A 14,680-nucleotide genomic window follows, 5' to 3' on the forward strand; every position below is an offset into this window, starting at 1 on the left:
TATTTTATTATAAAAACAACATTTTATTTAACAAATGCAGTATTTTTTTGATTATAAATAAGAGCAAGCTCAAAGACAGTGGTTGATTTTTCTTATAATTTCTTTTATAAATCTGGTAAATACCTGAGAAATTAATTTAGATCTATGCAAATTATTATGAATTTTTTCTTTCAAATTTTAATTTTTTGAATCCTTCCGCTGACTACCTGAATGACGTTTATATTCTACAAATGTTATTAAAAAATACTAAATATTTATTTACCAGGATCTAAAAAAGACAAAATATATGAGAAACATCTAAATTAATTAGTTAATTAGATATTTATGAGATTATAATTAGTTACCCGTAAACAGGTGAAGGATCAGGTTGCGACCAGGATGGTTCATAATCTAAATGAGCCGATTTGTAAACTGTCGCTGGTTTTTCGATAATTCTTGAAATGTAAACTGGTTTTTCAACATATTCTACATATTTAACAGCTGGTGGTGGTGGTGGTGGTACATATATACGATGAACTTCAGGAGCACTGTAGTATCCAAGTTTGTAACTGGAAATAAAAAGTAATTGTAAGAAATAATAAAGGAAAAAAAAGAAAGAGGAAATTAAAAAAATTCCGCAACGAGTATTATACCCTTTAGCAACACCCAAACCAAATCCCAAAATTCCAGCGCCTAATAATTTCTTTTTTAAGAAAAGTGTCCTTTTTGTTCTTGTATGTTCTTCAGCCCCATTATTGAACTCGTTTGTTGTATCGAGGGTTTTTAATGTATCTACTTGATGATCGTATTGGTTATTATCAATTTCGGTAGCAATGCATAATGCAACACAACTGCATACCGCTAGGATGATGAAGATAGTGTATTGTTGCATCTACGATATCAAAAAAATAACGTTAAATTTATATGTAGAATTTTTGTCTAATGTCTTAAAAACGAAAATAATGATGAAGTGAAATTTGTCTAATTACAAATTCACGTATCTTTTACTTACCTTTAGCTTTGCTACTGTACACTTCTGGATAAGAAAAAGTACTGTGACTAACAACGAGCGGATGCGTGATTTTATAGTCAACCTACCTCCTGGTTAGCAAAGACACAAGTATATTTTACAGTCCAAACACGAACGATCGTATCGTTGGGCATTTCTTCGATGTTTTGGACTTTCTGTCTCAATATATCAATAAGATCTTATTCTATATTGTTATCTTAGAATCTCAATTGAATTAATAGAAAATTAATAAAAAAAAACAAACAGAAGATAAATGATCTTATTTGATTACAAATCATGTTATAGAATTTAATTAACAAATTTAACTTCAAATTAGAACCGCTAGATTCGAAGATTGAAGATACACGTACTACTCATTCAAACAAATTTTTCTTTTCTTTACTATACAGTAATTTCTTGTGGATTTTTATTAATTTCTATAACTGTATCCCTAATTCATTCTACCATAATATCAAGTGTAACTATCTCAGTTACATAAATTTGTTGTTTTAGTTTCTTCCATAAATTAAAATCTAGTCGGGTGATCGTTCACAACGTGTATATGAAAAAACCTCAGACACCCTGTACAATAAAAAAAAAAACTATAAAATATAATAAAATCGTTAAGAATTTCTTTCTTTTCTTTTTTTTCTTTTTTGGGTAGATCCTTGTTTAACTTTCAAATGTAGGCTATTGGTTCCAACCCATTAGTGAAATTTCCGTGTAAGCTTACGAAATCTGAGTGGACATCAGACACTTTCTATGTCAGTCATCGTTTTCGTTTTCACAGTGTGTACTCACACACATCATTAAGTAAGTTGACGTATTTTCCATCTCATCGATATACTATAACACTTTCTTGTCTCGCACCTTCGATTAGTTAACTTTTTTATCTGCATTGTTCCTTTACACAGTTACATATATATATATAATAGTATATACAAACAAGTATGGTTCGATAAAAAGGTTCATTAGGATTCTGTTCTTGTAATTGAAGACATATACACAACCTCCGATCGAACGTGCTTTGGATGATCTTTTTTATTTATTTCTATAAACTAAATTCACGGTTAGATAACGCATACGAAATCGTATTTATCATGTAAGAAAGAAGAAGCATAGTAAGGAATAAAAATCAACCGATCAAATTTTGTTTTTATTTCGATACGAATTTGATAGTTTCATTTTGTGTTTAAATTTAATTTTTACTTCGAGTCATTTTTATGTACTTCCTTAAAGAGAAAAGAAACATGGGATTGTGATCGGATATCGAAATCGGCATATAAAATTGTCGTCACGTAAAATTAACGAATTGCTTCGATTACAGCACATAACAATGCTGTAATAATGTAAATGTCGATGATATCAATATCATTTTAAAATCTATTATTTTTCAAAATGATTAACTTATTTATTCTAACGATCCAGGATGTTTATTTTGATTTATTTTTTTTTCTATAATGATAAATGAATCGGTGATCACATAAAAATAGTTTCATTATTAATTCATAATTTTGTACGAGCATGTTTTTTGATCACACGCTATTTTTCTAATTATTAAAGTACATATTAAAGAATATTATTAATATTATTAATTAAAATTTGTGTGTACGTCTCTAACGTAAAACAAAGCACTAATACTTATTGGTATACATTTATTTCAAAATTCGATTAAAAGGATAAGATTTTCAATTTGTCTTTTTGTTTCAATACTGCATTCTCTGTAACATAAATATGCGTATATAAATAATACGAAAAATAATGAAAAGATAAAAAGGAAGTATACTTACAAGGTATATCAAAATTATCGCCAATAACCATGAGAATGATAATTCACGTAAGATGGTTGAGCATAATAATGGCTTACAGATGGGTATCCATATCCATGTCCATATCCACCACCATATCCACCACCATATCCACCACCGTAACCAAATCCACCACCATAACCAAATCCTCCTCCGTAACCATATCCCCCGCCATATCCACCATAGCCGTAACCACGTCCCAAACTAAAAAAGAAATTATGCAAAAATTGTCAATAATGTTACTAATGATATTATTTTTCTAGAAATCTAATTAATATTTTCATTGAATTACCTAGCTGTGTATAAACCAGCCCCAAGTAATGCTTTAGCACCTAGGACACCACCTCCAACTAAAAGGGCTTTTTTAGCAAGAAGAGCACCACCCCCAATTAGGGCAGCCTTTCCTAAAAGTAAAGTCCTCTTGTCTCGTATTTTATTTTCCTCATTTGATTTCAATGATGAATCCGATAAATCTTGAGTGATGTCTGACGCTGCATAAGCCACCGTCAGAAATGTAATTAATGCCAATAAGTAATGGAGCTTCATCTATTGAGAAAAGAAAATTCATTTTTCTCGATATTCTCTCTCTCTCTCTCTCTCTTTCACTCACTTTCTCTTTCCTTTTCTTCCTTGTATATATATATTTTAAAATAATAGTATTATATGGATAGTTTCTTATGCAAGTGGCGGAAGTCCATTTTCGAGTAAAAGTTTGACAAAACATATAATTTTCAATAATTATAAATAAAAAATTCAAATTACGTAATGTCAATATTGTTCAAAAATGGACTTACACTATTTTCACAACAAACGGTCCAATTACAATATTGTAAAATAATGTAATACACAGTATACGTACAATGAAACACACTGATTTCTACTTTTTATAGTACAATTTTTAATTGTAGATACTTCGTATTATTTTGTGTAATATGAAGAAAAAAAAAGATGGATCACTATAGAACATAAGTTAGAATGTTTTCTTACGAACCTTATTTGATTGTGTCCTGATCTTAAGTTAAAACTAACGTACCCTTTCTTAAATCGAGTTTCCAGAGTTTTTATAGCATAAGATCAAGGAAGATTCCCCTTCCATCACAATATCTTGACTACAAAGTGAAATATTTAAAATCATTCTACCAATAGTTTTCTTTCAAAGTAACCACTACTGACGTTACATATGTGAACATTCGTGTTTCTCGTATAAAATACAAATTTATCTTTCATTCTCATCTTTCCGGTTTTCTTCACCACGTCGCACCTTACCAAGAATGACATTGAACTCGACTGGTGACTTCGCAAGAATTTTTTTATTTGAAAAAAAAAGAGTTCCTTGTCATTTTACGCAATCCTCTTAAAAACAACCTTATAACTAACCATCGACCTTCGTATTCCTAATTCCAACGCATTCCTTTTATACTTAGATTTTGTAATTATAAATTATCCATGATATTTTGACGACCATCGAAGTTATTCAACGATTATTAATTGCCTATTTCATTTTATATTTACAAATAAAAATCTCTTATTTTTCTAATGACTACAAATAGACAAATTATTTATGCATTCATACTTCAAAGAAAAATAATTTTATTATTCAATTTAACTATTTGCGCAACACAACATCTTTTCTATTAATATTAAAAACGATTGGAACGACTTTTCAAATCGTCAGTCCTATTTTTGGACAGCTATCCTTTCTTTTTTTTCATGGTAATGATACATTTTTTTTTTATTTTTGTCTCTCCTAATAATTAACATTAAACGAGGTCGTTTTAATCTAAACGATTGTGAAAGATCAAATATTCTTGTTCAAATAATATCGGCAAACATATAAGTAAACGGGTGTAACTTTTCGTGGAATAGCATCAATAGGATCATTCATCATTTTTTTTATTTAAAATTTCAATAAAATCATTAATTTTATTGTGATTTAAAAATGAACACGATATAGTAAACAAAAAACAAATGTATGTAATAAATTAATATAACAGCATCGAATAAAAATGTCATGTAACCTTTTACAGATACAATTAAACTTAACGAAACCATTAACAGATCATTGGAATTCCCTGGGAATCTTTATAATAATTGGAAATATCATTAACATACGGTATTTCATTGATGGTTTTATTCAAATTGCTTGAGGCTACACGATTCTCGTCTGTTAAGATTTTTCTTTTCTAAGAGGATACACCCAGCGTGTTTCTTTTTTAAATATCTATCCGACTATATTCGTTTGACGAGGATATTAAAAACGTAAGATAAATTGTTTAATAATTATAAAAGTTATTTTCCTTAATTTTTTTAAATTTCTTTTACTTTTTCTATTTGGAACAAAATATTAAAAGTAGAAAGACTATATGTTACAATTCAATATACAATCCAATATATAGAATAAAATTAATATATTTTTATATTGTTTTTTGTGTATTATATTTATGTGTGTGTGCGTTTGCAAGTAATTAAAATAATATTATTTATTAAAAGAATATGCCACCGAAAAGAGGAAGAAAATTACGATGGGCAACAGCCATGACGAAAGAAAAAAAACGAAAACAGGCATTGGAAAGACAATTAACGTTAAAAAGAGAACATTTAAATCGTGAAATCGAAATGGGTGCATTGAATACAATAAAGTATCGTCAATCATGGCGAGAATTAATGATGCGTGCAAAAATGCCGATTATCAAAGAAGATATCGAGACTGCGTGGCGTACATTTGATCGAATAATCGATAATAAAGACCACAGGTATATTCGTTTATAAATAATTATGATAATGATCAACGGTAACGATGATTTATAGAAGAGGAATTAAATTATTTTGTTTAATATAGTATTCAAATTTTAATAAATTCTCTTGACGAAGCTAAGGAACAACACGAAATATTGAAAAATGCTCACAGCACTATAATCGATCGTTTATTTAATATTTATAATATGAGAACTAATATTACTTCAATGATTTACGAATCCAAAATTAATGAAACTCTAAGCGAAGCTGACATCGAAAATATTGCATTAAAAAAAAAAAGAAATGAAGATTTGTCACAGTTGCAATCTATTATTCGTTGTATGCAAGAACAATTCGATAATTTGTTTAGTAACACTAAAAGCAAAACTATGAGTAAGTCTAATCATACTAATAAGTATTTAAAAAATATTAAAAAGAGGATTTCGAATATTTGTATTATGTTTAAAATTATACTATCAAATTTAATGTAAATTTGCTGTGTCGTCTAAAATTAAATGGAAGACTTCGTGTGAATACATTCGACATCCGCTTAACAAGGAAAATAAATTATTTACTCGCACAATCTGTCAGTTATATCGTTTTAATTTAAATAATTTTTCAAGGTAAGATCGATTCTTTTGTTGGTGATAAAACTAATATGAGAAGATTGGCAGCTTCCAAGAGAGAGAATCAGCTAAATGAACTTTCAACGGATCTTCGAAAAACCATTGCTACATATCATAGAAGTATAATATATAGGGCATCCTAAAAGTTGCTTTACGGAATTGAAAAATTATTAATCAATTTATTAGCTAATAAATTTCACGGTTCTCTCGGTAAAACAACTTTTGGAGCATCCTCCATTTTGAATGATGTTCTTCGTAATCTGCGAAATTTTGTTATATAAATAAGATTTTTTTAGATACAAAAAATCGAAGAAAAATTTACGATGCCGCTAAAGAAAAGGATGAGAAAAATCAACAGATTATAACTAAGCAATATGTGCGTATTTCTGTTCTATCTGAAACAATTAGTAAATTTCGCGATAAAGTTGCTACTCATAAAGCTAACGTTAACAAGGATTTCAAAGAAATTATGGACGAACAACATTTCTTTTATAATTCTTATTGGATTATGAAAAATCGTCTTATTTCTGGCAAGTGTATTTGTTCATAAATATGATAAATAATTTTTTTACTTATTTTGAACTATTCACACTTAAATTCTAATTTGTGTTTTTTAATGTTTCAACAATTACAGAGCAGAAAGAAGATAGAATTCAATTAACAACAACGACGATCGAATATAAGTTAACTAAAAATTATTTAGAAAGATTAGTTAAAAAAGTAAAAAGTTTATTAAGTCTTCTTTTAATTTGTCACAAGTATGAAACCCTCGATGAAAATATTTATTCTTATACTAATTATAAGGAATCGAGTCCTAAAAAGATTTCAACTTTGTTCGAGTTGCAAGGAAGTGCGGAGGTAGGATGATACAATTTTGAATGAACATAATCGATTATTTCTTTTTCTTTTTCAATTTCTTTGACAAACTTTTATGAAAGAAATGTATATATTGCTAACAAATATACCCTACAAATACAGATTATAAATAATTTCCAAGATTTAACCAATTTTTGGCGTCGAATCGGTGCAGTGAGAATTACTATTGAAGAATTAAAATTAGAAAAAGAAAATCAACGAAAAGAAATTAATATATTGAGAAAAATAATCAAAGATTATTTATCGAATGAAAAGAAAACAAATTTAAATTCATAATATAAATGTACAATAATAAAATAATAAAATTATTATAAAAATAATACAGCATGTTGATAGTTGCATATAACATAATTCATTATCGTGAACAAATAAATTATTTCTATACCACAATACTGTTATAAAAATTGTGAATAAAAATCTTCGACTTTGACATCGCATATTTTCGTTCATTAGTTTGTTACAATATAAATGCAATACATATTTATATTTATTTATATTTATATATCTAAATTTAAATTTTATTTATTAAGTCTTTATGTACAAATTAATACGTAGAAAAACTATAACATTCTAAAGTAACGTATTTGAGAATTATATAGTATTGCATATATTTTTTTTTCAATATGTTTATTAAATTATATAGTTAGAACGATATTCGATAAGTATATCACTTTTGCATCAACATTGAATTAGCGACGTTACACTTTCGACCTATAAAAATGAATGTTCGTTTTTGAATAACTGTGTGTATTTTAAAATACACACATACTTCCCTTTTTCAATAACGTACATGTTTATAACTTTCATTATTATAAAATGCACTTGTAGTAATAATAATATTATCACTTGAGCGTGCTAAAGGAACCTCCGTTTATAATTCAGTGATTTATGATTTGTGTTTATGGGCAATGTTCGATAACAATTTGTTACCCGCAAGGAATGTAACAACACCAAGTCCCAGAAGATAACGCAATGTTACAAACATGTTCAATTTTAACCAGAATACTCCAAACAGTACGAAAATACCTACGAAAATGAAAAATATATATTAAATATTAACAAAACAATTATTTGTGTTACACTTAATATAGTATAATTATTTAAAAATATTTATGTTGAGAATAATCGGGCTACAAATATAGTTAAAAATGTACTATATTTGAGAAAAATTCACCGTTTTCTTTCTGCTCAATTGAAAACAAGTCAACATAGAAAAATATAGCCTGTCAAGCATTGAGCATAATAGTAAAATTATATTATACTTGGAAGTGATCTAAAAGCTTACCTCCTAATCCAAGATGGAACGTTACAGCACTAAGAGATAAGGGGAAATTAGATATATTGACGCCAAGTTTTGCCCACAAAATAATAAGTAAAAAGGCAGGTGATAAGCATAGGCCAGTAAATAAATTTGATACGAAAGCTGGTGGCCTCTTCTCCGGTTCACGGAACATGTGCTAGAAATATAGAAAAAAAAGAGCAATCAATTTTTTTAATATCATGAAAATATATGCGCATATTAAATATAAATTTGTTATTCAAAGTTTATTGTATAAATCCAAATATAAAATTAATTTGGAAATCTAGATAAAATTGCTTTGAAGTTATTTATTCTACCAATGTTATAGAAGTGATTAGAATAATTAAAAATATTCGATCACCAACGAGCATTGGCTATTATATGTTTATTCCATTGATTATTAATAATTACCTTTATTTCTGGTTTGGTTGTATATATATCTGCTTTTTGTTTGAAGAAAGCATTCTTATCGCTTGATTCAGCAGCAACAGCATCAGGGAATTTCAAATTTACCATAGCAATAGTCCATTCAAAAGAATTACTTAATACAGCATCACCGATAACTAAAGCTATTTTATAATCCCCGCTGCGATAAGCAAAGTTTATCGCTGTTGCTGCTAGAGGCTAAAAATATAATTGATAAATTAGCACATCTTATCGGAATTTTGAAAATAATCGTACAATTATAAATTTAATAATGTTTAGTGAACTTACCATATCAAATTTATAAATATTAGCATTATCTGGCTCAGCTACAAATGTTATTTCATTTTCATTGTTAGTATTGGTAGTAGAAGTAGATGATAAACGGATAAATGCTTGGTGAACGCGCATCGGTTTTTTATTAGCTGAATCTTTCAACAAAAATCTGACAACTAATTTTTGTTGGGAATCTGCCTCTATCTTCTGACTTAGTTTTTCAGGATATGTTACTCTGTAAATTTGTATGAAACATTTTTAATTATAAACACTGGATAAAATCTATACGAATTTTTTACAATTTTTATGACTTTAATATACCTTGTTAATTTTGGTTGCGTAGTTTGATCAGCATCACCTGTTCCTATTTCTAAATAATCAACCACTACTTCGGAAAGAACTTTGACCTTAACGATGTTGGTTACAGATGCTGCTGAGACTGATATTTTATAAAATCCACGTTCTGGCTTAGCTTTCATTAAATCCATCGTAAACAATGTTCTATTAAGAGACAAAAAATTATTAAACATATTTAATATGCGTATTCCAAATACTTTTTGTTTTTAAATATATATAATTAAAAACTTTTGTAAATATAAAATTGTTTGTTGAAATTCTATGCCTTTCTTACATTGAAAAAAGGTTTAAGGGTTAATTCAACAATTACTATACCCCAAGGTATAGCTGATGTCAATCTCTTATAATTGAATCAGTAAAGTATTGGGGATGAATAATATTGGGAATTTTAATCCTAATGAACTTACTTATCTGTTGTTGAAGGCTGTAATGTTTCTTTATTGAGAATAGCAGTATCATCATCCAATTTAGTAACATAATTTGTGATAACTTTCGGTACTGTTGCCAACGGTTTACCAAAAATATCACAAACTTTAACAGTAACAAGGGGTTGTTTGTTTGAAACAATGACTCCTTCTTCAGGTAAGGTGATACATACTAATGTTTCATGTTCGTATGCTGCTAATGTATTCAGTGCTGAAAGAAGACTTACAACGCCCTTAGGAGTTTGTACGGATCGTCTCGACAAAAGATAATTAGTTAGTTTGACAATTTGCTGAGACGTCAGGAGTGGCTTCTTTTTTAACGAATTACTAAGCTTGAAGATACCATTTAGGAGGAAGCCTAAAAAAATAATTTGTTAATATTAATATATAAATTATAGTTTTATATAAATAACATAAAATATATGATTTACGACTTACTTGTTATAGACAGACCACCTTCGAATTGCAAGAACTGTCCATTTACTTCATCTGCTTGTATGATAGCATCTTCGATACGATGCAAAGCAAATGTACCAAAGGATCCAAGATCAGAAGCAATGTGGAAGGTATATCCAAGACTAAATACAAAATACTCTGTATCATACTTGGATTTACGTATAACATTGGCGTAGAATAACTATGTTATACAATTGGTATAATAAATTGCTAATACTTTTCACGCTGGTCCGTACTTCACATGCCAATATTAACATTTACAACAATTAAATCGCAAGACTTTATTAACTAACACTTACTTCCACAGACTGTCGTCTTTTCTGAAAGCCAATGTCTTAGCTAATTTTTCAGATTTCTCTGTAGTTAATTTTTGTGACAAGAGTGTTAATGTATTTACAGCATAATATAATTCAGCGAACGTAGATGTATCTTTGTCTATAGTATTCATCAAAACCTATATTAGAACAAAAAAAAAATTCTTATAAATATTTATCATTCATATAATTTCAATAATTTATATTGGATAAATATATTTTCAGTTAAGTAAAATTTGTCTTCAATGTTCTTGCAGTAGAACGAAAGTTTAAAAGCATCATTAAATGTTAGATAATTTTTTACTTTAGCCCATAACGATAGAAAGTCTCCATAAGTGTAATATCTCCACAACGGAGCCTTTACATCGTTAAAAGTTAAGTAATAGATCTTTTATTGCTAAAATATAATTTTGTGAATAGAAGTACCTTTGTAATCGCAGGTATTGGTAAATCTTGGCATGTATTGATAGCTTTCCATGCTGATACAATATAAAAGGCTGTTTCAGGTACAACATTGTTACCATCCCCAATGGATTTTAACAGATAATTACAAATTTTCTGTAATATATATTTAAAATTATAAATTGATGAATGTGTGAAAGGAGATACATAACTTAACTTTTAATGTTGAATATTAATATCAGTAAGACTAATCAAAGAATCAATGAAATTCAATATTTGCATTTTTCATCATATATTAATATAAAAATAATTAAATGAAATCAATGATTATTTTTAATACCAAAAATACCTACTTCTTTATTAGGTATAGTTTCATGAAGAAGTTGATATCCGTACAGACTATAATATGTCGAAGTTGGATCTTGCAGATTCAAACCAGGATCGATAACATGTTTTAAACGAATTTTATCATTTTCTGATAAATAAGAAATGACTGATGGTACTGTTTCTCCTACTGTGTATGTTGCAGATAAAACTGATACCATCAACAAAGGTAATATAGCTAGAAATAGAGAAGAAAAATATTAACTAATTTTATCATCGTGTTGTTCTTTTTATAATAATTTTTAGCAAATCAAAGTAAGAATATATAAACAGATAAATATATACAAAAAAATATATAGAAAAAATTCAATAAAAATCCTCAAACTTAGGCGTGCACGATATTCACAAAAAGATTTAAATATTTTTAACAATATATTATCGTACAATCGTATACGCGTATACATCGATTACTATTTAAAATGGTAAATAAAAAAGAAATTAATACGGATATATTATTAATAGAAAAAAAATCGGTTAATTTTATCGTTGATAAAACATTACTCACCCGCCATTATGGCAGTATATATGGTATAGTGCACTAGCACACCGGCCACGCTGGCTAACGATCACCTTCTCAAGTCTCGAAAGAAAATGGCTCTTTCCGGCTCCTATTCGAGTACACGTGGCTTCGTTACACTCGATACGTTCCTATATAGAGGGCGCTACAAAATACTTTCTGATTGGTTGATCGAATTATTTTGGAAGTGAATACAATCAATAGGACAACTCCATTAACATTAAACGGAAGTACGATACAAAATAACTAATTGATTTCTTGAACCAATCAACGATCAGTTATTGAAATAGAAATAACTTCGAGTTATTTAATCGAATTCCATTGGTCGACTTATCTAGAGTTTTACATTTGTAGTTCATATTGTTATACTGTGATTGGATATTACATATTACATATTTTTAATAAAAACCATATAAATAAAAAGATTATATTTATTCTTTAATTATTGAAAAAAATAAAATGTATTATGATAAATAAATTATTATATTTCTTTAAGGATTTAAGTATTACGCCTATTTTTTCACTAGATGGGTTAAAGTCACGTCATTCTGGTAATATTAATTCGATCGTATCATATCAGCGTGCATTTAAAAGATGATATTTCATAGATTCATTTTTTAAAAACTGATGATATTTATTCACTGTCAAGTTGGTGTTATTAAAATGAGTGAAAATAAGGAATTTTTCGACTATCTCGTGTTTTTTATTATATTTTTTTATTATATATTTGACATAAAAATATAAATTTTAAATATATGTAATGTAAAAATATATATTTATTTAATTTATGAATATATATTCGTAAAAATATCGTCTGATAAATTCATAGAAAATCTTCCCGCCACTTTCTCTTCTCGAAGATTGAGATCATCTAAAATTCTAAAATTATTTAATGATTATATATTATTATTATATTACAATTAATTGTTAACACAGATGTACAATATTATTCATAAATATTGTTATACTTCTCTGTTAATTTAATAAGAAATATTTTTACATTATTATTAAATAACATTGACTTGTATGCTAGCTTGATTTGCGGGGTGGTCCTATGTCATCGTACAGTTCCCACACCTATAAATACTGCATTGCTTGTATGCATTTGTTTCTTTTTTCTTTATCAGTATTGCGTAATATTAACAAAATTACTTACAATGTAACTCTGCTTTAACTTACATTTAGTCGAGTAATACTTACATGAAATAGAGGTTATTTCAGTCATCTTCAGTCATTAATGTTTTAAATGCACATCGAAGAATACTTCTTTTTTCTTAATTTCATCCTAAATGCTAAGATATTTCATTAAAATATACAAATTTAATAAACTATAAACAATATTGTCAAATATCTTTCAAAAGTCAGGATTTTGTATTTAATTTACGATTAAAAAATTCTATCGTTTTTCAGATTGAAATTTTTAAAGCCATATTTTTTTGTTAATTTTTTAATTACTTAATTATTTGCAAAAATTTATTTTTTATTCTAATTATTCCATGTTTCATCTATTAGATGTAAATAATATAAAGTACTAATTTGAAAATGCAAAAAATATAAATTATAAAGAAATATATTTTACCATTTTGCTATACAATTAGAAAACATAGTAATAGGATTTATATTTTCTTTTATTTTTTTGTTGCGAAAGATAGAAGAGCTTTCTAATCAAACCTTTTTCGTGTCTTCGGTATTTTCCTTCAAGATCCATTTTCCAGTTTTGTTCCCAGGTATACAGAACTACACAATTGAGTGCACAATATTGGGACTCAATACATTGTTGGAGATATCACAACTAACTATACTTTTTTATAGTATTTAAAAACTTCTTTTCAAACTAGAATGAGACCCGGATTTATAACTGAGTTTAATACGTCTGCTTGTTTTTTTGTTTATAGATATTGTATCATCACGTGTCACAGAAAACACAAATCACAAATATTATTTTTTTATTATTATTATTATTATTATTACTGATAACGTGAAAACTATATTATAAGGAAAATATGATTGATTTTCTTCATCTTTTAAATAGAGAAATTATTTTATAAAAGCCACAAGCACTACAAATTTGCAATCTATTATATACTTTTCGAATATCTTTGATATTGTCATTCAGTAAGGAACAAATCACAACACCATTATTCACTATTAACTTCACTTTTAGATAAAGAAAAAGAAATGAAATAAATTTCGCGTGAAAAACTAAAAAAAAAATATATACATATACATATACATATACATATACATATATATATACATATATATATATATATTGCATTCCAACTTAATTTTTTACACACAAGCAGGTATTTTTCATTTGAAAGATTGCATTGACGTCTTCTGAATAATTGATCTCCATTTTAAATGTTCCATTTATCTTTCTCTCTCTCTCTCTCTCTCTCTCTCACTCTCTCTCTCTCTTTATTTCTTACAAAAAAAATAAATAAAACAAAAAATTAAAACAATTAAAAAAAAAAGGAAAGAAAACCTATTCCTGCAAAATTTATCTACTTGAATAAATTTGGCTAGAGAACTCAATTTGAAATTAAAGTAACACTGTTGTTTACGACATTATACGAAGATTTTTGACTTTGGTATGTATGGATAACGGTATCAAGAAAAGCAACACATACTTTTATTTTTGTCTGCATAAATGTCATCTATTTTTTTTGTTCGATCACCAGGTGTACTTATAACCACTGCACCTTTCAAATGTATTTGAGTATGGTCAAGATAATGCATATCATCCTTTTTGAAATATTTAATTATTAATTTCAGAAATGATCATTCAC

General features: G+C 27.5%; 3 protein-coding genes across 5 annotated transcripts; all 3 read right to left on the minus strand.

Moving 5' to 3' along the window:
* Positions 1-2: 2 nt before the first annotated feature.
* LOC122524417 lies at positions 3-1,183 on the minus strand. The gene is made up of 4 exons (XM_043646697.1): positions 992-1,183; positions 633-871; positions 345-548; positions 3-268 (listed from the first exon to the last, which is right to left on the minus strand). The coding sequence occupies exons 2-4, from the start codon at positions 869-871 to the stop codon at positions 259-261; spliced, it is 453 nt and encodes a 150-aa protein (XP_043502632.1). The 5' UTR covers positions 992-1,183; the 3' UTR covers positions 3-258.
* Positions 1,184-2,011: 828 nt separating this feature from the next.
* On the minus strand, positions 2,012-4,211 carry LOC122524418 (probable peroxisomal membrane protein PEX13). 2 transcript variants are annotated; one of them, XM_043646699.1, is made up of 4 exons: positions 3,830-4,211; positions 3,089-3,342; positions 2,779-3,000; positions 2,012-2,709 (listed from the first exon to the last, which is right to left on the minus strand). In XM_043646699.1, the coding sequence occupies exons 2-3, from the start codon at positions 3,340-3,342 to the stop codon at positions 2,793-2,795; spliced, it is 462 nt and encodes a 153-aa protein (XP_043502634.1). In that variant the 5' UTR covers positions 3,830-4,211; the 3' UTR covers positions 2,012-2,709; positions 2,779-2,792. The 2 variants fall into 2 exon arrangements, with proteins under 2 accessions (XP_043502634.1, XP_043502633.1); XM_043646698.1 differs by having other exon boundaries at positions 3,788-4,208.
* A 3,152-nt stretch (positions 4,212-7,363) lies between these two features.
* LOC122524004 (dolichyl-diphosphooligosaccharide--protein glycosyltransferase subunit 2) lies at positions 7,364-12,247 on the minus strand. Of its 2 annotated transcripts, XR_006305428.1 has the most exons (12): positions 11,877-12,247; positions 11,341-11,549; positions 11,012-11,143; positions 10,571-10,725; positions 10,254-10,393; positions 9,798-10,173; positions 9,355-9,534; positions 9,049-9,268; positions 8,746-8,958; positions 8,320-8,491; positions 7,825-8,060; positions 7,364-7,745 (listed from the first exon to the last, which is right to left on the minus strand). XR_006305428.1 is itself a non-coding variant. In XM_043646030.1 (11 exons), exons 1-11 carry the CDS (start codon positions 11,881-11,883, stop codon positions 7,921-7,923), a joined length of 1,944 nt encoding a protein of 647 aa, XP_043501965.1. In that variant the 5' UTR covers positions 11,884-12,247; the 3' UTR covers positions 7,364-7,920. The 2 variants fall into 2 exon arrangements, 1 of the variants encoding a protein (XP_043501965.1); XM_043646030.1 differs by having other exon boundaries at positions 7,364-8,060.
* Between the last annotated feature and the right edge of the window lie 2,433 nt (positions 12,248-14,680).

Source organism: Polistes fuscatus, unplaced genomic scaffold (genome assembly GCF_010416935.1).
Source record: "Polistes fuscatus isolate 324 unplaced genomic scaffold, CU_Pfus_HIC Scaffold7, whole genome shotgun sequence".
Classification (NCBI taxonomy): Eukaryota; Metazoa; Arthropoda; class Insecta; order Hymenoptera; family Vespidae; genus Polistes; species Polistes fuscatus.

What these genes read in the sequence shown, in the direction of transcription:
- LOC122524004 (XM_043646030.1), bottom strand. An exon ending in CAACCAAACCAGAAATAAAG is followed by an intron (nt 8,492 to 8,745) that starts GTAATTATTAAT and finishes CTATATTTCTAG; the next exon opens with CACATGTTCCGTGAACCGGA. An exon ending in GTTCCATCTTGGATTAGGAG is followed by an intron (nt 8,061 to 8,319) that starts GTAAGCTTTTAG and finishes TCATTTTCGTAG; the next exon opens with GTATTTTCGTACTGTTTGGA.
- LOC122524417 (XM_043646697.1), bottom strand. Translation starts at nt 871, where the DNA reads ATGCAACAATACACTATCTTCATCATCCTAGCGGTATGCAGTTGTGTT. An exon ending in GGTTTGGGTGTTGCTAAAGG is followed by an intron (nt 549 to 632) that starts GTATAATACTCG and finishes TTTTATTTCCAG; the next exon opens with TTACAAACTTGGATACTACA.
- LOC122524418 (XM_043646699.1), bottom strand. Translation starts at nt 3,342, where the DNA reads ATGAAGCTCCATTACTTATTGGCATTAATTACATTTCTGACGGTGGCT. An exon ending in GCTGGTTTATACACAGCTAG is followed by an intron (nt 3,001 to 3,088) that starts GTAATTCAATGA and finishes TTTCTTTTTTAG; the next exon opens with TTTGGGACGTGGTTACGGCT.